General features: G+C 39.6%; 1 protein-coding gene across 12 annotated transcripts in view; it reads right to left on the bottom strand.

Annotated features, from left to right (window-relative positions):
• The window catches only part of PIAS2 (protein inhibitor of activated STAT 2), a 171,281-nt gene extending 149,030 nt beyond the window's left edge, over positions 1 to 22,251 (bottom strand). For 4 of the 12 annotated variants that reach the window (XR_001825577.2, XM_037738979.1, XM_037738980.1 and 1 more), the window contains exon 1: positions 7,178 to 8,133. Coding sequence is in view for 8 of the 12 variants with exons in the window: in XM_037738979.1 (XP_037594907.1) it covers positions 7,178 to 7,336 (159 nt within the window). In the remaining 4 variants the exon portion in view is untranslated. Of the gene's footprint in view, positions 1 to 7,177; positions 8,137 to 9,974; positions 10,064 to 21,662 lie in introns of those variants that run through there. The other 8 variants (XR_005200443.1, XM_017529694.2, XM_037738981.1 and 5 more) reach the window with 5 other exon arrangements.
• Positions 22,252 to 22,864: the final 613 nt, after the last annotated feature.

Raw genomic sequence — 22,864 nt, 5'->3', positions numbered from 1 at the left:
AGTCTTAAAAATGAAAAAAAAAAAAAGACCAAAAAAACTAAACAAATTTCTTTTAACCAAGAGCACAGTGTATGCAACTATATACTCTAATAACTTAAATAGAGACAAAAGTGGTTTCCTAGAGAAATATAAATTACTCTACCTGATTCAAGAAGAGGTATATTGTCTTGCCCTCCCCTCCACATAGAAAAACATCTACCCAAGCAAGACAACTTCATAAATAAATTCTACCAAGCTTTCAAGGAAAGGATGGAATTCTGTTCCTTAAACTGTTCAAGAGAATAAAAGCCAGGGAGTTAAATACATACATGTTAGAAGACAAATACAGGAAAATGTTGAACACAAAACACAAAATTCAAACATGCAAATTATTGGTTTCCAAACTTCAGCAAGGAAGTCCACCCTCTCCAACCAAACTTTTAGGCAAAAGCCTATTAAACAATGGGCGTAGTATGCCATCCATTCTTTCTTCCCAACATGGACCATAAGAAGTCCTCGTGTAACATAATTTATAAACCAATATTAACACATAAATATTTCCTGTGAGTGTAGACATAAAAGCCCTCAATGTGCTCAATACAGCTGAATCTACCAATATAAGAATGGTTTAACATAAATTAAGTAAATTACTTGGTTAAGATCTCTCTATCCTTATAGTCACAGATTGAAGATTTATAGTATAGGTATACAATCATATGGAGCTTCCTTTTAAATTATTTGGGGTAAGTAGGTGGGGACATATATGACAAAAGACTGGAGCTGATAACTTCTGAAGCTGGGTACTGGGGACATGAAGAATTCTCTATCATTGTAAATTTAAGAATGTCTCCATAACTCAAAAGTTTGCTTGAACAGGAGAAACTAGGTCCAGGGCATGTGGGGACTCTACTATCTTCCCAAGCTTTCTGTAAATCTACAGGTACTCTAGATTGAATTAAACGAAAACTGTTAGTCTTTTTAAAGATGGGGTAGGCAGGGCACAGTGGCTCAAACCTGTAATCCTAGTACTTTGGGAGGCTGAGGCAGGCGGATCACGAGGTCAGGAGTTCGAGTCCAGCCTGACCAACATGGTGAAACCCCCATCTCTACTAAAAATACAAAAATTAGCTGGGTGTGGTGGTACGTGCCTGTAATCCCAGCTATTCAGGAGCCTGAGGCAGAAGAATTGCTTGAACCCGGGAGGTGAAGGCTGCAGTGAGCTGAGATCACACCACTGCACTCTAGCATGGGTGACAGAGAGAGACTTAATCTCAAATAAAAAAAGGAAAAAAAAAGATGGAGTAAAAAAGCAATTACAGTATAAATACTATTTCCCATAAAAGGCACCCAGATTCCTGAGGGAAATGGCTGACTGCAGGTCTGGGACAGGAAATGCACAAGATGAACCTAGAACATTTTATCACATTAGAAAACAGAGAAGCTATCAAAGACTACTTTATCAAAGACCACTGAGGCCTTGTCTGAAGGACAAAGAAAACATCCAGAATGGGCTCCTAGTGGCCTAAAATAAGACAATTTGAGCATCAAAAGGAGTAACAACTGCATTTGATTCAAACCCATTAAGTACGTTTCATTTTCTTCATAATAATATTGAAAAGTCACTGATCAGCCCTGCGCAGTGGCTCACACCTGTAATCCCGGTACTTTGGGAGGCCGAGGCAGGTGGATCATGAGGTCAAGAGTTCAAGACTAGCCTGGCCAATATGGTGACACCCTGTCTGTACTAAAAATACAAAAATTAGCCGGGCATGATGGCATGAGCCTGTAATGCCAACTACATGGGAGGCTAAGGCAGAAGAATTGCTTAAACCAAGAAGGTGGAGGTTGCAGTGACCTGAGATTGAGCCACTGCACTCCAGCCCGAGTTACAGAGTGAGACTCCATCTCAAAAAAAAAAAAAAAAAAGTCACTGATCTCCTTTAAAGAATGTTAAGGAAAGAATTCATCATCATTCTGATAACTGATAAAGAGAGACAATACAAAAAGATTTTTGGTTTGAGTGGAAAACCCATATGATTAACTGGCTAAATGCCATATGCGCTTTTGAGAGAATTCTATTTGTTCCTGATGAAACCTCTCAATAAATGTGAGAAATGAGAAAGTTCTTCAAAATTTATATCTTAGACTACATTATAAGGAGTCACAATCTCTTGCTCTATGGCTATTATCCACTATTAGCATAAACATATACCCATCAAAAAGAAAAAAAAAAAAAAAAAACCATATACCCATGTATATATATTCTCTAAATCAGCTGCGTCTTAAATCAGCTACCTTGATTCGCTCCGGCATGTCTAAGTAGGACTGGGTGAGCTCTAAACCCTGGTACATGCCACTCCTTATTTGGAAACCCTCCTGACCTCCTGACTAGCTTCCTCCTCTTCCCTGTCTTCTTTCCCCTTATCTATTCAGGAAATTTTCAAGTTTTTTAAGCCAATCAAGTCAAGTATAAAATGTGAGGTCCCATTCTGGCCAATGGAAACTGGACACAGCAGCAGGGCAACTGCATCAGGTTATGAAAGTTATAAATGTCCCAGTCTCCTTGTTCAGGTGTGCTCTCTTGGCAAGATTGCCAGCGAGCTGCACCCTTTCTGCAGAAAGTAAACTAGTCTTGCTGAGTGATCCATTGTCTGGCTATGGATTTTTCCCAACGTTATAAACCCGTTTCCATCATATACAAAGGGAATAATTTTTTTTTTTTTTTTTTTGAGACAGAGTCTCACTCTATCACCCAGACTGGAGTGCAGTGGCACCATCTTGGCTCACTGCAACCTCTGCCTCCGGGATTCTCCTGCCTCAGCCTCTCAAATAATTGGTATTACAGGCACTCACCACCATACCTGGCTAAATTTTGTATTTTTAGTAGAGACGGGGTTTTGCCATGTTGGCTATGTTGGTTTTGAACTCCTGGCCTCCAGTGATCCACCCACCTCAGCCTTCCAAAGTCCCAGGATTACAGGCATAAGACACCATGCCTGGCAAGGCAATAAAAAATTTTTTTAAGTAACATTTACTATTTACAAATGACAAGACTCTCTATATAAGAAATACAAGAAAATTCCATTGAAAAATTTAACCCAATAATATTAAGGTAACAAAACATCTAATTTTCCATATATCAAATATATTTTCAAATGACTGAAAAAGAGGTATTTAAAAAAACCTAAGTAATACAAAAAGAAAATACAAAAGAATAAATTTTAGAATTTTACAAGAGGTACATTAAAAAAACTACAGAAAAGAAGCTTTGAATGTATTAAAGAGACTGTATCACACATGCTACACTAGATAAAAATAATACTGAAAAGATATCAATTCTTTCCAACTCTAAGTTATAAAAAAATTCCAATGACCGGTTAATGAGTTGAAGCACTTAATAGACCAAAACCTTAATAAAAAATAAAATATACAATATGGCAGGTCATGATGAATAAAATGAACAAAAACAAATGGGGAAGAAAAATAGCAAGTGAAGAAGTAGTGGATTTGCCATTTTAAAGGGGAAGGCCTCACTGAAATAGTAATTGAATAAGTAACTGAAGAAGAAGGAAATCACCCAATGGATATGTGAAGAAAAGCATTCCAAGGCATTCCACAGCAGATGCAAAAGTACTAAAGACAAAAGCAGGATTAACACACTCAAAAGTGAGTGAATGCAAAAAGTCCACCACTGCCAAACCAGACTATTCTAGGGGAATGAGTATTTGTTGTTGTTTGAGACAGTCTCCGCTCAGCTACCCAGAGTGCAGTGGTCCAAATACTACTCACTGCAGCTTCAAACTCCTGAGCTCAAGTGATCATCCTGCCTCGGCCTCCAGAGTAACTGGGACTACAAGCACACACCACCATGCCTGCTTTTCTTTTTTTATTTTTAGTAATGACAAGATTTCATTATGTTTTGCAGGCTGGTCTCAAACTCCTGGGCTCAAGTGATCCTCCTAGCCTTGGCCTCCCAAAACCACATTGGGCCCAGAATGAGTATTAAGATCACAGGATGATGTTTGTTTCTGATCACAGAAAACAAATATGGAGGAGTTAGTCAACTAAACAAACCTTTACTGTATGAAATAACAGTATCAAATTAGTGAGGTTAAGGAAACATAGATCTTATACTGAGATCATCAGGAAAAATATAAATTTTTTTTTTATAAAGGATGAAAACGCTGACCAACGATGGCATATAAATTGGTAGTAAGGTGCAAGCGTGCACTTTGGGAGGCCAAGTGGATGGATCACTTGAGCCCAGGAGTTTGAGACCAATCTGGTCAACAGGGTGAAACCTGGACTCTGTTAAAAATACAAAAATTGGCCGGACGTGGTGGCTCACACCTATAATCCCAGCACTTTGGGAGGCCAAGGCAGGCGGATCACTTGAGGTCAGGAGTTCAAGACCAGCCTGACCAACATGGTGAAACCCCACCTCTACTAAAAATACAAAAATTAACCAGGCGTGGTGGCAGGCACCTGTAATCCCAGCTACTCAGGAAGCTCAAGCAGGAGAATCACTTGAACCTGGGAGGCGGAGGAGGCAGTTGGCCAAGACTGCGTCACTGCAATCTGCCAGCCTGGGCAACAAAGTTAAACTCTTCAAAAAAAACAAAATTAGCAGGGCCTGGGGGTGCACACCTGTAATCCCCGTTATTCAGGATTACCATGGGAGGCCAAGTGGGTGGATCACTTGATCAAGTTAGGCAGGTGAATCACTTGAATCCAGGAGGCGGAAGTTGCAGTGAGCCGAAATCACACCATTGCACTCCTGCCTGGGCAACAGAGCAAGACTCCATCTCAAAAATAATAAATAAATTGGCAGAGAGATGGAAGTTGCAGTGAGCCAAGAGCATGCCACTGCACTCCAACCTGGGTGGTAAGAGCAAAACTGTCTCAAAAAATATTAAAAATAAAAATAAAATAAAGAATATCAATTCAATATAATTTCTTCCAGAAAACAGAAGAGAACATTTCCAATTCATTTTATAAACCTAATATTACCATAAGAAAAAAAAACAAAGACAACACAAAAAATTAAATTACAAACCAATATTCATCATGAACACAGATGTTAAAATCCTTAACAAAACATTAGCAAATAAAATTCAGCAACATATGAAGAAAATTATAAACCATGGTCATTATCCACCATGACCAAGTGAAGGGTTTATTCTGGTATGCAAGGCTGGTTCATTATATGCCACTGCTGCTCAGCATTTTCATTGTGTCTTATCTTCGTATTTATTTTGAAATCTATAAAATACATCATAGTAACAGCTACAAAAACAAATCACATGATCAAATCAATCAATGCCAAAAAAAATTTCACAAATTCAACACCTGTTTATGATTTTAAAATCCTCAAAAACAAGAACTGAGGAGAGCTTCCTCAATTTGATAAACAGATCTACAAAAAAAAAAAAAAAAAAATTGGAGCCAACATTATACCCAGGGGTGAAAGATTGTTTTCCCTTTAATATTGGAGCTGAGGCGAAGTTGCCTACTATCCCCACTCATTCAACACAGTATTAAAAGTTCTACCTAGCAGAATAACAAGAAACAGAAGTAAAAGGAATAAGAGGTTGAAAAGAAAAAATAAAACTATTTGTAAATGAAATGATTATTTACATAGAAAATCTCAACAAACATACGAAACAACTCCTAGAACTTGTGAGTTCAGCAAGGTCCCAGGATATAAAATCAACATACAAAAATAAATATAATCACACATTTATACACTAACAAAGAACATGTGAAAAGAAGGTTAAAAACATCGCCATTTATAACACTCCAAAGAAAATTAATATACATATGTAAAAATGTAACAAACATGTACAGGACTTATATGCTGAAAACTATAAAACATTGAAAAAAAAATCTAGAAAATCTAAATAAATTCTTCATGGATTGGAAAACTCAACATAGTCTAAAGATGTCAACTTTCCCCAAACTGATACAGAGAGGTTTAATATAATTCCTATCCAAATACCAGCAAGACTTTTTGTAGATATAGCTGAGATTATTCTAAAATTTACATGGAAAAGCAAAAGAAATATTAATAGAAGAGCCAAAACAATTTTTAAAAAGAATAGAGGGGCCAGGTGCAGTGGCTCACACCTGTAATTCCAGCACTTTGAGAGGCCAAGGTGGGTGGATCACAAGGTAAGGAGATTGAGACCATCCTGGCAGACATGGTGAGACCCTGTCTCTACTAAAAAATACAAAAAATTAGCCAGGTGTGGTAGCACACGCTTGTAGTCCCAGCTACTCAGGAGGCTGAGGCAGGGGAATTGCTTAAACCCAGGCGGCAGAGGTTGCAGTGAATGGAGATCGCGCCATTGCACTCCAACTGAGCGACAGCAAGACTTCATCTCAAAAAAAAAAAAAAAAAGAATAGAGGGAGAGGAATCAATCTATCCCATTTTACAACTTAGGTAAGACCGATAGACTATATGGTATTAGTGGACGGGTAGACACGGAAATCAAGGGAACAGAACATAGAACCCAGAAATAGTCATATACATATATGCCCAAATAATTTTTGATGAAGGTGAAAAATTAATTCAGTGGAAGAAAGAAAGCCTTTCAATATGTGGTGCTGGATCACATGGACACCCATAGACAAAAAAAAAAAAAAAAAAGAACTTCAACTTAAGTCTCATACCTTATACAAAAATAATTCCAAATGGATCACAGAGTCAAACGTAAAAACTATAAAACTGGTTTTTTTTTTTTTAATAAGCAAGAAAATCTTGAGGATCTAAGACTAGGCAGAGTTATTAGATTTGAAACTAAAAACAAGATCCATAAAAGCAAATATGCCATACTGGACTTCACACATTTTAAAACTTGTGCTCTACAAAAGACCCCTTTAAAAGGATAAAAAGACAATCAACAGACAAGACCCCCTTAAAAGGATAAAAAGACAATCACCAGACTCAAAGAAAATATTAACATTTGCAACCACGCATCTGACAAAGGACTAATAATATCCAGAATATACCTAGAACTCTCAAAACCCAACTGGAAAAAAAAAGAATTTAATTAGAAAAAGGACAAAAGACACAAAGAGACATGTTATGGATGGGGATATACAGATGGCAAATAAGCACACGAAAAAATGTTCAGCATCATTAGCCATTGGGGAAATGTAAATAAAAACCTCACTGGGATATCACTAGATACCTACCAGAATGGCTAAAATGAAAAACACTGATAACACCAAATGCTGGCGAGGATGCAGAGAAACTGGATCACTCCATACATTGCTGGTAGGGATGTAAAATGGTACAGCCACTCTGTAAAACAGTTTAGCAAGTTCTTTAAAAACTATACATACAACGACCATACAACCCAGCAACTGCACTCCTGGGCATTTTTTATCTCCGAAAAAGACTGGTGCATAAGTTTACCAAAAAAACTCTATGCACAAATCTTTATAGCACTTTTATCGATAATTATCAAAAAACTGTAAACAACCCAGATGTCCCTCAACAAACTATAGTGAATTCATATCGTGGAAAACTATTCAGCCATAAAAAGGGATAAGATGTTTAAACATGACAACTTGGATGAATTTCCAGAATTATGCTGAATGAAAAAGCCAGACCCAAAAGTCTGCATACTGTGTGATTCTATTTATGAATTTTTGAAAGGACAAAAATCACAGAAATGAAAAAGCTGAGTGTGCCCCAGAGAGTGGGGGAACTGGATGAGACAGGAACAAGTGTGACTATAAAATGACAACACTTTAGATGGAGGGATCCTTGTGGTGATAAAATGGTCTGTATCTTGATTGTGTCAATGTCAACATCCTGGTTGTGGTGCTGTACTATGGTCTTTAAATGGAAAAAACTAGAGAAAGAGTATATGGAATGTCTCTGTATTATTTCCTAGAAATGCAAGTGGATTGACAATTATCTTCATTAAAAGTTTGATTTAAAATTACAAGGAGCAAACCTATCAGACTAGATTTAAAATTCTCTTAAATTCAATGGCATTATATTCAAAAGAGATAAAACCGAAATAAAAGGACACAAAAATGTAAGGTGAGGTGAAATTTTATAAATCAGGCAAAACTGACAGAAAAATAATCTAGGAGGCCAGGCGCAGTGGCTCACACCTACAATCCCAGCACTTTGGGATGCCGAGGTGGGCAGATCACCTGAGGTTAGGAGTTCAAGACCAGCCTGGCCAACATGGTGAAACCCATCTATACTAAAAATACAAAAATTAGCCGGGCATGGTGGCACGTGCCCACGGTCCCAGATACTTGGAGGGCTGAGTCAGGAAAACTGCTTGAGCCCAAGAGACAGAGGTTGCAGTGAGCCGAGATCATGCCAGTGCATTCCAGCCTGGGTCACAGAGCGACACTCTGTCTCAAAAAAAAGAAATATAATCTAGGTATGTTAATATTAACAAAAGGTAGTATTTAATAGAAAAAGCAGTGCTGGACACAAAGAGTCATTACATAGAGGAAAAGTTTCAATTCAGCAGGAAAACATAACAAATTTAAACTCTTTCTTTTTTAAGAGATGGGAGTCTCACCATGGTACCCAGGCTGGTCTCAAATTCTTGGGCTCAAGTGATCCTCCCACCTCAACCTTCCAAAATGCTAGGATTACAGTTCTTTCATGTGCTAGTAATGTTAAAATATGCTTTAAAAATCAATAGAACTACAAAAACAAATGAAAAACAAAACAAAACAAAATTCCAGTAGGAGATTAACTCTGCTCTCTTAAAAGAAAAGATATGAGATTTGAACAACATAATTAAAAAGCCTACATACTGGACATATATAAAACTGCACCAAAAACCGGGCAATACATATTCTCTTCATGTACAAATAAAAATAAAAATGGACCACATTTTTAATAGTCTAAACATATTTCAAAGAATCGGCATTATACACACCAATCAGCATCACACAACATGGTGCCTAACCAAAATGCAATTACAAATTAATAGCCAAATCAACTAGAGGAACTCTGACATGTTCAGAAATTAAATTTTTAAATAAGTCATAAGTTAAAGAATTCGCAGTAGAAAACAGAAAAATACAAGTAAAAATAACAGAAACATTACGTATCAAAACATGTAATGAGGAAGCAATATATAGACATTTTATGATCTTAAATAACTATGTTAAAATGCTGAAAATTAATGACAAGCACCTAAGAAATTAGAAAAAAAGAACAGACATAACTCTAAAGGAAATATAAGAAAAGAAATGAAGAGCAAAAATTAATGAAACAGGGGAAGGATACAGTAAAGAGCATCAACGGTATCAAAAACTTGATTCTCTGAAAAATCTTTAAACATTGGCAAACTTTTAGCCAAAAATTATCAAGAAAAAAGAAGGCATTTTAAAAAAACACAAGGGGAATATTAACTACAAGTACTACAAAATAAAGAGATTAACAACTAAATGCTACAAATTCAAGAATGTAGATGAAATGAACAACTTTCTATAAAAAGTACAAACTACCAAAACAGGTTTGAAACTTGAAAATATGAACAGTCCTATAACCAAAGCAATTAAAGCATTCCTCAAAGAAAACAATAGTAATAATTTTATAAGCAAGTTTTACCAAATATTTAAGAAACAGATCTTTCTAATCTTACATAAACTCTTCCAGGAGAGGAAAGTACTATTTTTTAATTATAGGCCAGTTTTACTCATTATGAGACAAAAATCCTAAATTAAGTATGTCCAAACTGAGTCCAACGAAAAAAAGGAACAGATAGATAAGGGTTGAATTTATACTTAGAACATAAATTTTGTTTAAGTATTGGGAAAAAATTAATATAACTCAGCATGTTAACAGATTACAAAAGAGAAATACATGTTTTTCTCAAAAGATGCAGAAAAAGCTTCTGATAAAATTCATTCATGATTTTTTTTTAATTAGCAAACTAAGAAAGGGAACATCCTTAACCTGAAAAAGATTATCCATAATAAACCTACAGCAAGCATCATACTTAACTGTGAAACTTTGAAAGCATTCCCTTTAAAATCAGGAACAAGATCAGGATGCCCCCATCACAGCTTCTATTCAACATTGTACTGGAGATCCTAGCCAGCACATTAAGACAAGAAAAAGAAAGAAAAAAAAGCATAAGAATTGGAAAGGAGGAAACAAAGAGGTCATTATTCACAGATAGGACTGTCTGCATAGAAAAATCCAAAAGAAATCTAAAGATAATTTATGACAATTAGGAGTATAGCACGGTTATATAAAGTAAATCTATACTTCCATACACCAGCAAAGTATAATTATAAAAAGTTAATATTTATGATTTGCTATAAAAATAATGTTGCTAGAAGTATATCTAACAAAATATTTGCAATCCTTTAACTTAAAATAACAAATCTTTATTGAAAGACATTGCAAAAAAAAAAAAAAAAAAAAAACCTTTTTAAAGAAATGGAGATTACAATGACCATGGTTAAGAAAACTTAACAGCAAAATGTAATTCTCTCCAAACTAGTTTACAGATTCAATGCATTTCCCATCAACATATCAACAAGGTGTGTGTGTGTGTGTGTGTGTGTGTGTGTGTAAAACATGAAAATATTATTCTAAAATTACATGGATGAGCACATAATCAAGTTCCTTGAAAAACTACAAGGCAGGAGAACTTGTGCTACTTCTATGTCCCTCAATGACTGACTAGACTGTTTCAGACCAACCCTCCCTGTGAGAACTTAACAACTGAATATGATAATAAAACATAAACATCTGTGTGAATGCAGGAAGCACTACAAAGGCAGCAAGGACCTGAGACACCAAGACTCTGGGAAGAAGGAAAGCCTACAAAGCTGTCTCTTGATGCCTTCCCTGTAGATATTTGCCAATGAGAAAGGGCAATGGAGAGATTAAAAGTCCAGAACTCGGAATAGACTCATAAGGCAGGGGAAACAAGAGAAGATATTTGCAAAACATAAAAAGCAAGAGACGGTTTCCAGGATATATAATGAACACCCACAAATCAGTATGAAAAAGACAGATGTCCCAATATAAAAATGAGTAAAAGACTTGGCAAGCCACTTTACAAAAAAAAACCCAAATGGCCAATAAGCACATTCAAAGGAGCTTGACATCATTACTTATTAGGGAGATGCAAATTAACAGACATTCACCAGAGTGTCTAAAATTAAAAGGGTGGACAAGGATACGAAGCGACTGGAACACTACCATATCACTAGCAAAAGGGAATGAACAAACTACAACTACAGACAACAACAAGGACGAATCTTGCAAACGAAACAGAAAAAAAGCCAGAAACAGAATGCATATACAGAAACAGCAAACAGACAACCCTGAATAACGATAACATGTAGTTATCGTTATTCATTATCCAGTAACAACAACCCATGTTATTCAAGGGTCAATTGTATCCTGTTGACTGGTTTGAACTATGCAGGTCCACTTATAAGCAGATATGTTTTCAACCAAATGCAGATAAAAAATACAGTATTTGCAGGATGTGATATCCACAGATACAGAGGGCCAACTTTTCCTATACATGGGTTCTGCAGAGCCAACTTCAGGACTTGAGTACATGTAAATTTTGGTATTGGGAGAGTTGGTCCTAAAACCAAGCCCCCAAGTATACCAAGGAGCAACTGTATATATACTATACAGGTTCCATTTATATAAAGTTCATAAACAGGCAATATTAATCTGTTAAAGGTAGGATAGTAGGTCGATTTCGGAAGAATGAGGTTATCCACTGGGGAGGGGAATCTCTAGAGTGCTGGTAATGTTCTCTTTCTTGACCTACAAGATGATTATTTTGAGGAAATTCACCCAGCTATAATCTCATGATCTGTATACTTTCTATGTATATGCTATATCAAAAGAAGTTTGGTTTTTTCTTATAAAAAATATTGTTTTACACACAGACGGCCTCTCACTATGTTGCCCAGGCTGGTCTTCAACTCCGGATACAAGTGATGCTCCCACCTCGGCCTCCCAAAGTGCTGTGATTACAGCCTTGAGCCACCTTACCAGGCAAGAAGTTTGTTTATGCTAAAAGCATAATCATTTTGTTTCAGTTACTGTAACTCTGTAACAATTTCTATAAAAACAAACAGACTAACAGCCCAGAGTCCAGAACCAAAGCACAGATGTATGATGGCATCCAAACCAGTGCAGAAAAAAATCTGCATGAAAAGGTGATGGGACAATTTATTATTCTTTGAGGAAAAAACATGTATCTTGGTCACTTCACACTACATATGAAATAAACTCCAGGTGGAGTAAAACCTTAAATGAGAAAAGGTGGGGGAAAAAAAAAACCCTACATCTTGTACTTTTACAATAATAGAAAATACCTTCAAGAACTCTGTTAAAAAATTTCTTCAACAAGATTCAAAAGCACTATCCATAAACAAAAGCCTGATAAACACAATCACATAAAATTTAAGAACTTCTACTCATCAAAAACACATAAGGCAGGGCTTAGTGGCTCATGCCTGTAATCCCAGCAGTTTGGAAGGGCAGATTACCTGGAGTCAGTAGTTCGAGACCAGCCTGACCAACATGGTGAAACCCTGTCTCGACTAAAAGTGTAAAAATTAGCTGAGCATGGAGGTGCGTGCCTGTAATCACAGCTACTTGGGAGACTGAGGGAGGAGAATAGCTTGAACTTGGAAGGCGGAGGTTGCAGTGAGCCAAAGTCACACCGATGCACTCCAGCCCGGGCAACAGAGCAAGACTCCACCTCAAAAACAAAAATTAAAAAATAGAATTTAAAAGTGAGCCCAACTGAAAGGAGAAATTTGCACCACATACATCCAACTGTTAGAACTATTAAAAATCAGTAAGAAATAATTTTTTTTAAAAATCTAGTACAAACATGCACAAAAGACATGAATAGGAATCTGAAAAGAGGAAAGAATGATTATCATTATAGTAAAAGATGTTCAAACTCACCAGCAAAAGAAAATAAAACTAAAACGTGGTATTTTATACTTACGGGTAAAAACTTTTTTTTGAGACAGGGTCTCACTCTGTTGCCCAGGCTGGAGTATAATGGCATGATCACAGCTCACTGAAGCCTTGACTTCCTGGCTTCAGGTGATCCTCCCACCTCAGCCTGCCAAGTAGCTGGAACTACAGGTGTGTGCCACTATGCTAAGCTAATTTTTTCTTTTTTTTTTTTTTTTTTTGGTAGAGATGGGGTTTCACCATTTTACCCAGGCTGGTCTCAAACTCCTGGTCTCAACTCATCCACTGTGGCCTCCCAAAGTGTTAGGATTATAGGCATAAGCCACCATGCCCAGCCAGTAAAACCTTCTAAAGTGTGACAAAAGCAGATGTTAGCAAGAAAGCTGAGTAATGAAAACTTCTGCATTGCTGGAGAGAACATATACTGATACCACCTTCTTTGGAAAATAATATGCACATATTCTTCTTAAGCACCACCAATTCTATTCCTAGAATCTCTATAGTGAAACACACAAATATTCACACTAAGTGAGATCAACGAAGATTACAATATCAGTGCAGGTCAGGGTTTTTCTGCAAGGTAAGTTTGGTAAAAATTTACAAGTTTTTTTCCATTTTCAAACTTGTTCGATTTAAAAAATATAGATAAGGGATATGGGGATGTGTAATAGAAAAAAAATGAAAACTATCCAAATTTTCCCCACCAAGAGAATGAATAAATTGGAGTATATTCATATAAAAAAAAAAAAAAAAAAAAAAAAAACAAAAAAAAAAAAAAAAAAAAAATCCCAAATACTAACAGCATTATTCCATTTATATGAAATGTTTAAACTTCAGAATAAATTTGGCTGGGACAGTAGCTCATGCCTGTAATCCCAGCACTTTGGGAGACCAAGGCAGGTGGATCACCTGAGGTCGGGAGCTCGAGACCAGCCTGACCAACATGGAGAAACCTCGTCTCCGCTAAAAATACAAAAGTAGCCAGGCGTGGCGGCACATGCCTGTAATCCCAGCTGCTTGGAAGGCTGAGGCAGGAAAATTGCTTGAACCCAGGAGGCGGAGGTTGTGGTGAGCCAAGATCATGCCATTGCACTCCAGCCGGGGGAACAAGAGTGAGACTCCATCTCTAAATAAATAAATAAATAAATTTTACATATGTATATATGTTAAAAGTATAAAGACAGACAAGGAATGACAAATCCAAAATTCAGCACAGTGGCTACTCTCATTGGTGAAGGTGGGCATGAGAGTGGTGGACGTGATCAGTAAAGAGCACCCTGCTAAACCTTCACGAATGATGTATTAAATTGGCTGGTAGTTATATGTATGTTTGTCTACATACACCTTACCTGTTATCATCTGTTGTACTTCTCAAATAACTTAAACATTTAAAAAACAAAAATTAGTATGGTATACCTAAATACAAACCCACTACTAGAGTTACCAATTCAGAGAAGTGTTTCAAGAACCCTAGAGAAATTAGCATCAGAGAAATTCAAGGTTATTTCCTTGAATTAAATAGGACAGGTCGCTATTTAAAAAGAAAAAAAAATGAAAAAGATGATAGAAGAGCTCTTATAAATTAAGTAGATAACTACTAAAATAAATTTTATAGAAAAGTTCAAAGACAAAATCAAAGAAATCTTCCAGAATGTAAATAAATCCCAAAGATATACTACAAGAAAATAACCATCAGATCTGCAAGTGTTCCAGCAAAGCTTTCAAAGTTCTGAAATTTGTAATTCCACATGTAAACTTTCAATCAGGAACAAAGGCAAGCCATTTTCAACATTCAAGAACTTAGAAAGTTTATCACCAGCATATCCTTCAAGAAATAAACATTTAAAACTGGTATTCCCGTAAAATTAAAAAGGCAGCTATAAGAGAAAAACATGGGATCCAAATAACAACAGATCTAACCCAGGAGACAACGTGAAGTAATCCCAGGATGACAGCTGGGTAACAGGTCTACAAAGCTTCCCAAATTAGAAAAGGCAGGCGAAGACTCCAGAAAGTTTACCAAGAAAAGCTGAATGGTTACAAGATGAGAACCCATTATACCGTTAAATTTTAAAAATAACTTCAGTGAGCTTTCCTCATTCAAGCAGGACTTCGTTATATCTCTTTCTTTTTTTTTTTTTTTTTGAGACAGAGTCATGCTCTGTTACCCAGGCTGGAGTGCAGTGGCACAATCTTGGCTCTGCAACCTCCTCCTCCTGGGTTCAGGCAATTCTCCTGTCTCAACCTGCTGAGTAGCTGACTACAGGTGCCTACCACCACGCCTGGCTAATTTTTGTACTTTTAGTAGAGACGGGGTTTCATCATGTTGGCCAGGCTGGTCTTGAACTCCTGACCTTAGGCGATCCACCCAATCAGCCTCCCAAAGTGCTGGGATTACGGGCGTGAGCCATCCCACCTGGCCGACTTTGTTATATTTCTCTTTTTAGGATCATAGATTTAATAACATAGAAGTTCCTCTACGGCTCCACAGTACTTGGCTCTGCAGTAACTAATACTCATGTCAACATACATATTTAAAAGATTGTTATTAGTACTCAATTTCTAGAATTTTCCTGTAGAAGCACAGAAAACTTAGAAGAGTTATAAAAACATTACATAAATGCTATAAATCTTGACAATGTAATAGTACTAATAGAAAATAAAGGCTGAGGCTGGGCACAGTGGCTCACAACTGTAATCCCAGCACTTTGGGAGGCTGCGCAGGTGGGTCATCTGAGGTCAGGATTCGAGACCAGCCTGACCAACATGGTGAAACCCTGTCTCTATTGGAAATACAAAAATTAGCTGGGCGTGGTGGCTGGTGCCTGTAATCCCATCTACTTGGGAGGCTGAGGCCGGAGAATCGCTTGAACCCAGAAGGCGGAGGTTGCAATGAGCCAAGATCGCGCCGTTGCGCTCCAGCCTGAGCAACAAAGGTGAAATTCCATCTCAAAAAAAAAAAAAAAAAAGAAAAGAAAAGAAAACAAAGGCTGGGAGGGGAGGAGGAGGAAAAATCGAAGGGAAGGTTTGGCTTTTAAGTCCCAAAAGGAAAGGGATGGGTGTTACACCTTTTTCTGAAAGACCAGGAAGTGAGAAAATACAGTTGTCTCTCAGTATCCATAAGGAGTTGGTACCAGGGTCCTCTGCAGATACCAAAATCCAAGGATGCTCAAGTCTCTTATATAACAGGGCAAAGTATTTGCATATAACCTATGCATATCCTCCCATATACTTTAAATAATTTATTGATTACTTACAGTACCTAATACATTGCAAACACTACGTAAATAGTTGTTATACTGTTTAGGAAATAACGACAAGAAAAAAAGTCTGTACATGTTCAGCACAGATGTAATCATCCTTTTTTTCTGACTATTTTTGATCCAGGTTGGTTGAAACCACAGGTAAATCATTCACAGACATGAAGGGCCAAATGTACTGTCTAAAAATGATATGTCAAGAAACAGAAATTTATAATAAAAAGTTTAAAATAATAGCAAAATTAGGAACAAAAATGTAACTGGTAGAAATCAAAGTCTACGACAGGTGGAAAATGACCTAAATTTCTTATCTACCAAAGAGTTAAGAAATATTTTCTTGAGCTGAAAAAATATATATAGAAAGGTGTGGTATAATATTTTTAGACTTTTGGGATTAACAACAATAAAACCCTAAAAACTAAAAAGGTTAAAAGCAGTTGTAATGGGAATACGACTTAATGGAAAAAAGAAGACTTTCATTATTTGGAATTTTTTCAGTACTGTCTGCACAAATATTGCTTTCATTTCAAAAACAGGAGAAGAGGCCAGGTGAGGTGGCTCACGCCTGTAATCCCAGCACTTTGGGAGGCCAAGGCGGGCAGATCATGAAGTCAGGAGTTCTAGACCAGCCTGGCCAACATGGTGAAACCCCGTCTCTACTAAAAATACAAAAATTAGCCGGGCATGGTGGTGGACACCTGTAATCTCAGCTACTCAGGAGGCTGAGGCAGAAGAATTGCTTGAGCATGGGAGGCAGAGGTTGCAGTGAGCCGGGATCATGCCACTGTACCCTAGCCTGAGTGACACAGCGAGACTCCATCTCAAAAACAAAACAAACAAAAAGAAAAAAGAAATGGAATTGAAAGAATAAAAAACGTGACATCAGGTGATCTGCCCACCTCAGCCTCCTAAAATGCTAGAATTACAGGCTTGAGCCACTGTGTCCAGCCTACTTCATTTTAAATATATCTTGTTTTGAATGTGCTTTCATAGACATGATCTCAGGTGAAGTCTTGGAAATTTCAGTTGCCATCCCATAATACCTTTGAATCATATGGAGGATCCATCATATCTATCAGTCTATTTCCCTGCCCAATAAATGGGGAGAGGAGAATGATGAGGACCTCCAACCTCAAATCCCTCATTAACTTCCCATTCTCCCTCTGCATCCTAACAGCACTTTAAGTTATCAGGATGGTGACTCCTGGGAGGTGTAAGGGAACCAAACACTTAAGCCTGCCAGAAGACTTTCTGTTACAGAATTACTTAAGCTTCTCAGCATGAAAGACCCAAATCTGACCTTCAAATTATGATACAACAGATTTATCCAGTTTGGTAAACGTTCTGGTTTACCTATTATCTATTATGTTGTCATCACTGGCTCTCTCACTAGGACAAATGCACAACTTCTTGCATGCACATTCACTCTCATTCTGAGACACATGTAGAACAAATTTCCAATGCATGAAAAGAAGGGGATGAAGAATACAGAAGAGCAATCCTTTAAAAAAAAAAAAAAAAGTCACTACAATAGATCCCCCTCCTCCCTATTGAGTGATGAGAAGCAGGGAAGGTAGATTAACCAGGTTAAAGTGCAGCAGGGACCTTTTTGTAAAGACAAGACTGCCACCAGTGGGCCACAGTATTGGAAACATACAACTGGAAGAGAAATACAAGGGTAAAGAAAAAGCTCCTCTGGTTAAAGAAGAGGTAAGTAATGCCAGAAAATCAACTCCTACAGGATCTTCCTCTGTGGCTCAGGCTGGAGTGCAGTGTCAGGATCAGAGCTAAGGTAACCCAGAACTCCTGGCCTCAAGCGATCCTCCTGTCTCTCAAAGCGCTGGAATTACAGGTGTGAGCTACCACGCCCTGCCCTCCAGACCAATTTTGAAGGAGCAAAGCTGCAGTGACAGAAGTTCCAGCTATCAAATCTTATGATCTTGTCCCCATTAATTCACAACTAATTAATTCAAAACCTGTTCATTCACAAACTAATCACTCTTTCAACTCCTAACAACATAGATGCTAAAAATAAGCAACTGGCAGCCAGGCGTGGTGGCTCATGGCTGTAATCCCAACACTATGGGAGGCTGAGGTAGGCAGATCACAAGGTCAGTAGTTCGAGATCAGCCTGGCCAATATGGTGAAATCCTCTACTAAAAACACAAAAAATTAGCCTGCATGGTGGCAGGTGTCCGTAATCCCAGCTACTTGGGAGGCTAAGACAGGAGAGTCACTTGAACCCAGCAAGGCAGAGGTTGCAGTGACCTGAGATGGCACTACTGCACTCCAAGCTGGGCAACAGTGCCTGGGCAACTCGTCTCAAAAAATAATAATAATAAGCAACTGGCAAATTGAGTAATTTCTTATCTGGCACCTTGAAAGCTTCTAATATACAACACGTTATTGGAACCATCCTTGAGTACACAGGCCACATTTTCCCTTTACAGAGAACATCCCCACTTCCTTTCCTTCAACCCATCAGGATAATCTGCTGATGAGGTTTGTGTGATGTGACTCTAAGCCCCTGGCTACAGATGATTAGAACAGGAGTAGAGACTGACCTAAACTCAGTCGATCAGATTCTCTCTCCGAGAAGAACTGGAAGAGAGGTGGGCTGGTATTCTGGAGACCTGAACTGAAAGGCAACAAAGTACAGAGCTGCTATATTCTGCTATGACCAAACAAGATCTCTCATACTGGCTCACATAGCAGTCTCCAAAACTGAAACGGTCAGGCAACCCCTTAACAGAGCTGCTTCATCAAATAACCACCCCCTACACACACACACAAGTCTAAAAAGCAAAGACACAAGAGTCACCAAACCACACTGAGGATGACCTTTCACAAAATTCCCTACCTCCAGTCTAGATGCAGCACTAGTCAGGATGTGAACTGCTCTGGTCATACTTGTCCAAAATAACTGGCCCTGAAGCATTATGGAAATCCTCCCTGTGGCATATCAGCAGCCAAATATGTGGCATCCAGATCGGCTGACCATTTCCTCTACTGCCAAGAAGTTAGCCAACAAACTAATGCCCATAATTTTTCCTGGTCCTATAATTTACCTATCATTCTGATAATCATTTTGAGAATCCAAGATTATTTCTTCCCCTTTTCTTTCTTTCTAATCAGTTTTTTAGTCTGTTTTTCTTCCTCTATTATACTGTCACACAGGAGATGATCACTTAGTTAATTCAGATCAATCGCAGGATGATGGCTAGGTGTTCCACCTAGACCCCAAGGTACCAGAACAAAGCAGTGTAGCTTGGGTTTTGAAAAGCACAGACTCTAATGCTACATGTCTAAGATTAAAAATCTCAGCTTTTCAAGTCTCAAGCTGTGTAATTTAGGTCAGGTTAACCTCACTGTGCTTCAATTTCTTCAAAAAATTGTGAGAATTAAATAAGTACAGGTATAGAAAAAAGGTTTAGACCAGAACCAGGCATGGAATAACCACTATTAAAATGGGTATATACCATCATCATCATTACTGTTTGTTCATCTTCAAGTGTAGGGTAACATGGATCTGCACAGAGCAGTTAGGGCAAAGAAAAGTGGATAATGCTTGTGCCCAGCCTGTTCCCTTCTCTCTAAAAATTCTCCCCAGTTAGTCTCTGCCGGGCACTTCATATGAATTGTGGGGGAGGGGCCATCTTCTAACAAATGCAAAAAGTAAAGACAGCTGATTTACAGGAAGAGATGATGAAGCTGATCCACAAAACAAAACAGGGGAAGGCAGAAAGAAAGAGGAAAAAAGCTTCTTTGGTTTCTACCACTTTCCAGTTGCACTCCAACCCGAGCATTGACTGCTTTTTCTGCTGTTAACAGAGAGTAAATTCTCCGTTTTACATTAAGCTTTGACCAACAACATTCCCAAGAGTCTAATATAAATCCTGGAAAGCTTTCATTAAAAAAAAAAACTTAGAAAACTTGTATACATCTGTTATTACACAAAAATTAAAACTAGATTGCAGGTAAAAATAAATATAACTTCAGAGTTCAGTCCTCTCAACCCATCCTAAATCTAACGCAGGAATTTACAAAGGTGAAGCTCAGGCCTCCAGATTTCAAAAGCGCCACAGGTGTTAAAAGCTCTACAGCTGGGGCTCTGAGCCACTGAAACCCTTACACTTACCAAGTATGAAAACCCTTTATCTACAACCACGGTTCTCTGCATAAACTAGTATGGGGCATAACATGCATAAATATGTCTTTACTGGGAACTAAATAATTATTTTTGAAGCAGCAGGAGGGAATAAGGCAGGCACTGTGCAAACTCTAACAATCTCCGTTAAGAACAGAACACACGTTCTTTTGCTCAAGTCTACTAAGCAAGTAACTTCCATATCCTTTCCCCATCCCGTCCTTCAAGGAAAACTATAATAAACATACAAAACTGAACCTTTCATCAGATTCCTCTTCCTTACTTAAGACACGCTAACATCATAAGTGCTACACAAACGGATGGCAGTAAATTTAATTTCAAGTTCACACTCTACCTTAAAATGCATTTTTTAAAAAATCAGGGTTTCCGTCCGTAAACATCTCATTTATGTCGCCAGTAATTCAGTGATATATACAAAATAAATCCGGCTTGTTCGTCACACTTAGCTTTTAGTTAAAGACTTTGAAGGTTATCAGTCTGGGGGTAAAAAAGTATTTTCTGTTCTACCCCCATCAGAACCCTATTCTATATCAAGAACCCTCACAACCCTCTACTATAGAAAGGTGTCAACAATAAAGTTATGATCTTGTTTCAAGGCTACGAAGAAAAAAAATATTCTTCCTCAAGAGTAAAAGGGGTGCACAAACCTCACGACAACATGGACTTTGCAGATTTCTTACTAAAGCACTAAGAAAATATCGAGGTTTAAGGCCGATTATAGAAGGCAGGATTCTCTCGAAGCTGTTAGGAGGCATGGGTGGGAGGAAGGGGCCTTTTCTCGTGACAGACCTGACTAAACGTTAGCATCAGCCATAAGAGGAGGAGAGATTCCTAAACGCAACTTCACCTTTCAGAAAACAGTCCTCCACCAAGTGAGTAGCGTGCAGACTTGTGAATCGCCACAGACACGTACACCCCGGTGAAGGTGGGAGATCAAACGCTGCTTTCCACCTCGGCCCTCACGGCGAACCGGGATGTCGGGACCCCACGTGCCCCTCACAGAGGGCGCCGGGGCACCCAGCGCCAGGTGTGCTGACCGCCGGCGGCACTCAGGGGCCGGCTCGCAGCGGCCCAGGCCCGCCGCCCCCGCGCCGCCCGCGCGCCCTCAGCCGGCCCGCTCCCCTCCCCCGCGCGCTAGGCGCCCGTTCGTCCGCGGGCCGGGACTCGGGGCTCCGCTAACCTGCCCCGGAGGCACGAGCAGGCGGCGGCCGGCGACTTGGCGGCTTCCCCACCTCCCCTCCCATCCCCTCCCCCGCGGCCTCCGCTCTCCACTCCTGCGCCCCCGCTTACCCTCAACTCTTCGAAATCCGCCATTTTATACCACCCGCGGGCGCCGCCGCCGCTGCCGCCGCACCCACTCCCACTGCCGCCAACGACGCCGCCGCCACCACGGCCGCCTCCGCCTCCAGCACCATCCTGCACTGGGCGCCGCTTAAGACGCCGCGGCCGCCGCCGCTACAGCCGGGGCCGTCACGTGACCGGCACGGGAGCCCCGCCCCCGACGCGCCGAAGCCCCGCCCCTAGCGGTGCCCCCTGCCCACTAGTGCGACCGCCTTCCGCCCGCGCCTTCCGTCCGCTCGGCGACGGCGCCCGCCCGTGCCCCCCCTGGCCTGCAGCCCCGCGGCCTGGCCCCGCTTGGCCACGCGTCTTGCCTTCCCTCCCCGGCTAGGTCCCTGCCGACTGCGTAGAGCTCGCTCGCGACTGAGGCGTTATCCGCCGGCCTGGCCTGGGGAAGTGGCGGGGAGGAAGAAGAGGCCGCCGGGACGCGTGACTGGAGCATTCGGGAAGGTTCTTACGCTGCCCTTCACGCGGTGGCTGTGGACGGAGAAAACCGCCGCAAATAAAACCATCCCCCAGAGTAGTTGTGGCGGAACAATCTAAATATGGGTGTTGAGTAAGCTATTGTTCCCATCTAATGGTGAGGTTGTGTGACACCTCTTTGAATTACTAATGCCCTCCAAGTACCCACCTTGCCGAGTTTTTCGTGACTTTGAAGGTCACCTGAAGGTCACGGACTGCAGAATTGGGAAAGTTGGGGTGTGGGGCGGGGGGTAAAAGTGAAATGAGAGGGCTCAGAGGGCCATGCTAAAAAGTCAGGGAAATCTGATCTTTAGGAAGAAGTGAAACGCCAAGGCAGAGTAAATAGAAGGAAGCTTGATGGCCCCCCTAACGTGCTGATAAAGAATGAGGGAAGATGCTGAGTCAAGATGGTCAGAAAAATCGCCGGACAGAGTCCAGAGTTCAATTTCCTTAAAGAATTGGGTAGAACTCACCCACAAAAAGACTTTAAAACACTTAATGTAACTTTTAAGACTGTTTAATCAGCTTCCTACCTACTGCCTCTTCCCACCACCCCTCGTTTCATCCTTACTGCACTTCAGATCTTCCATCAGACCTTCCGTCCATTCCCCTGCCCCCGCATCCCGCAAGTTTTTTGTTTTTGTTTTTTGAGAGGGAGCTTCGCTCCTGTTGCCCAGGCTGGAGTGCAGTGG

This window comes from Cebus imitator, unplaced genomic scaffold (genome assembly GCF_001604975.1).
Source record: "Cebus imitator isolate Cc_AM_T3 unplaced genomic scaffold, Cebus_imitator-1.0 Scaffold60, whole genome shotgun sequence".
In the NCBI taxonomy this organism is placed as follows: Eukaryota; Metazoa; Chordata; class Mammalia; order Primates; family Cebidae; genus Cebus; species Cebus imitator.
Note: the sequence above shows the minus strand (reverse complement) of the source record. Positions and strands in the feature narration are given on the sequence as shown.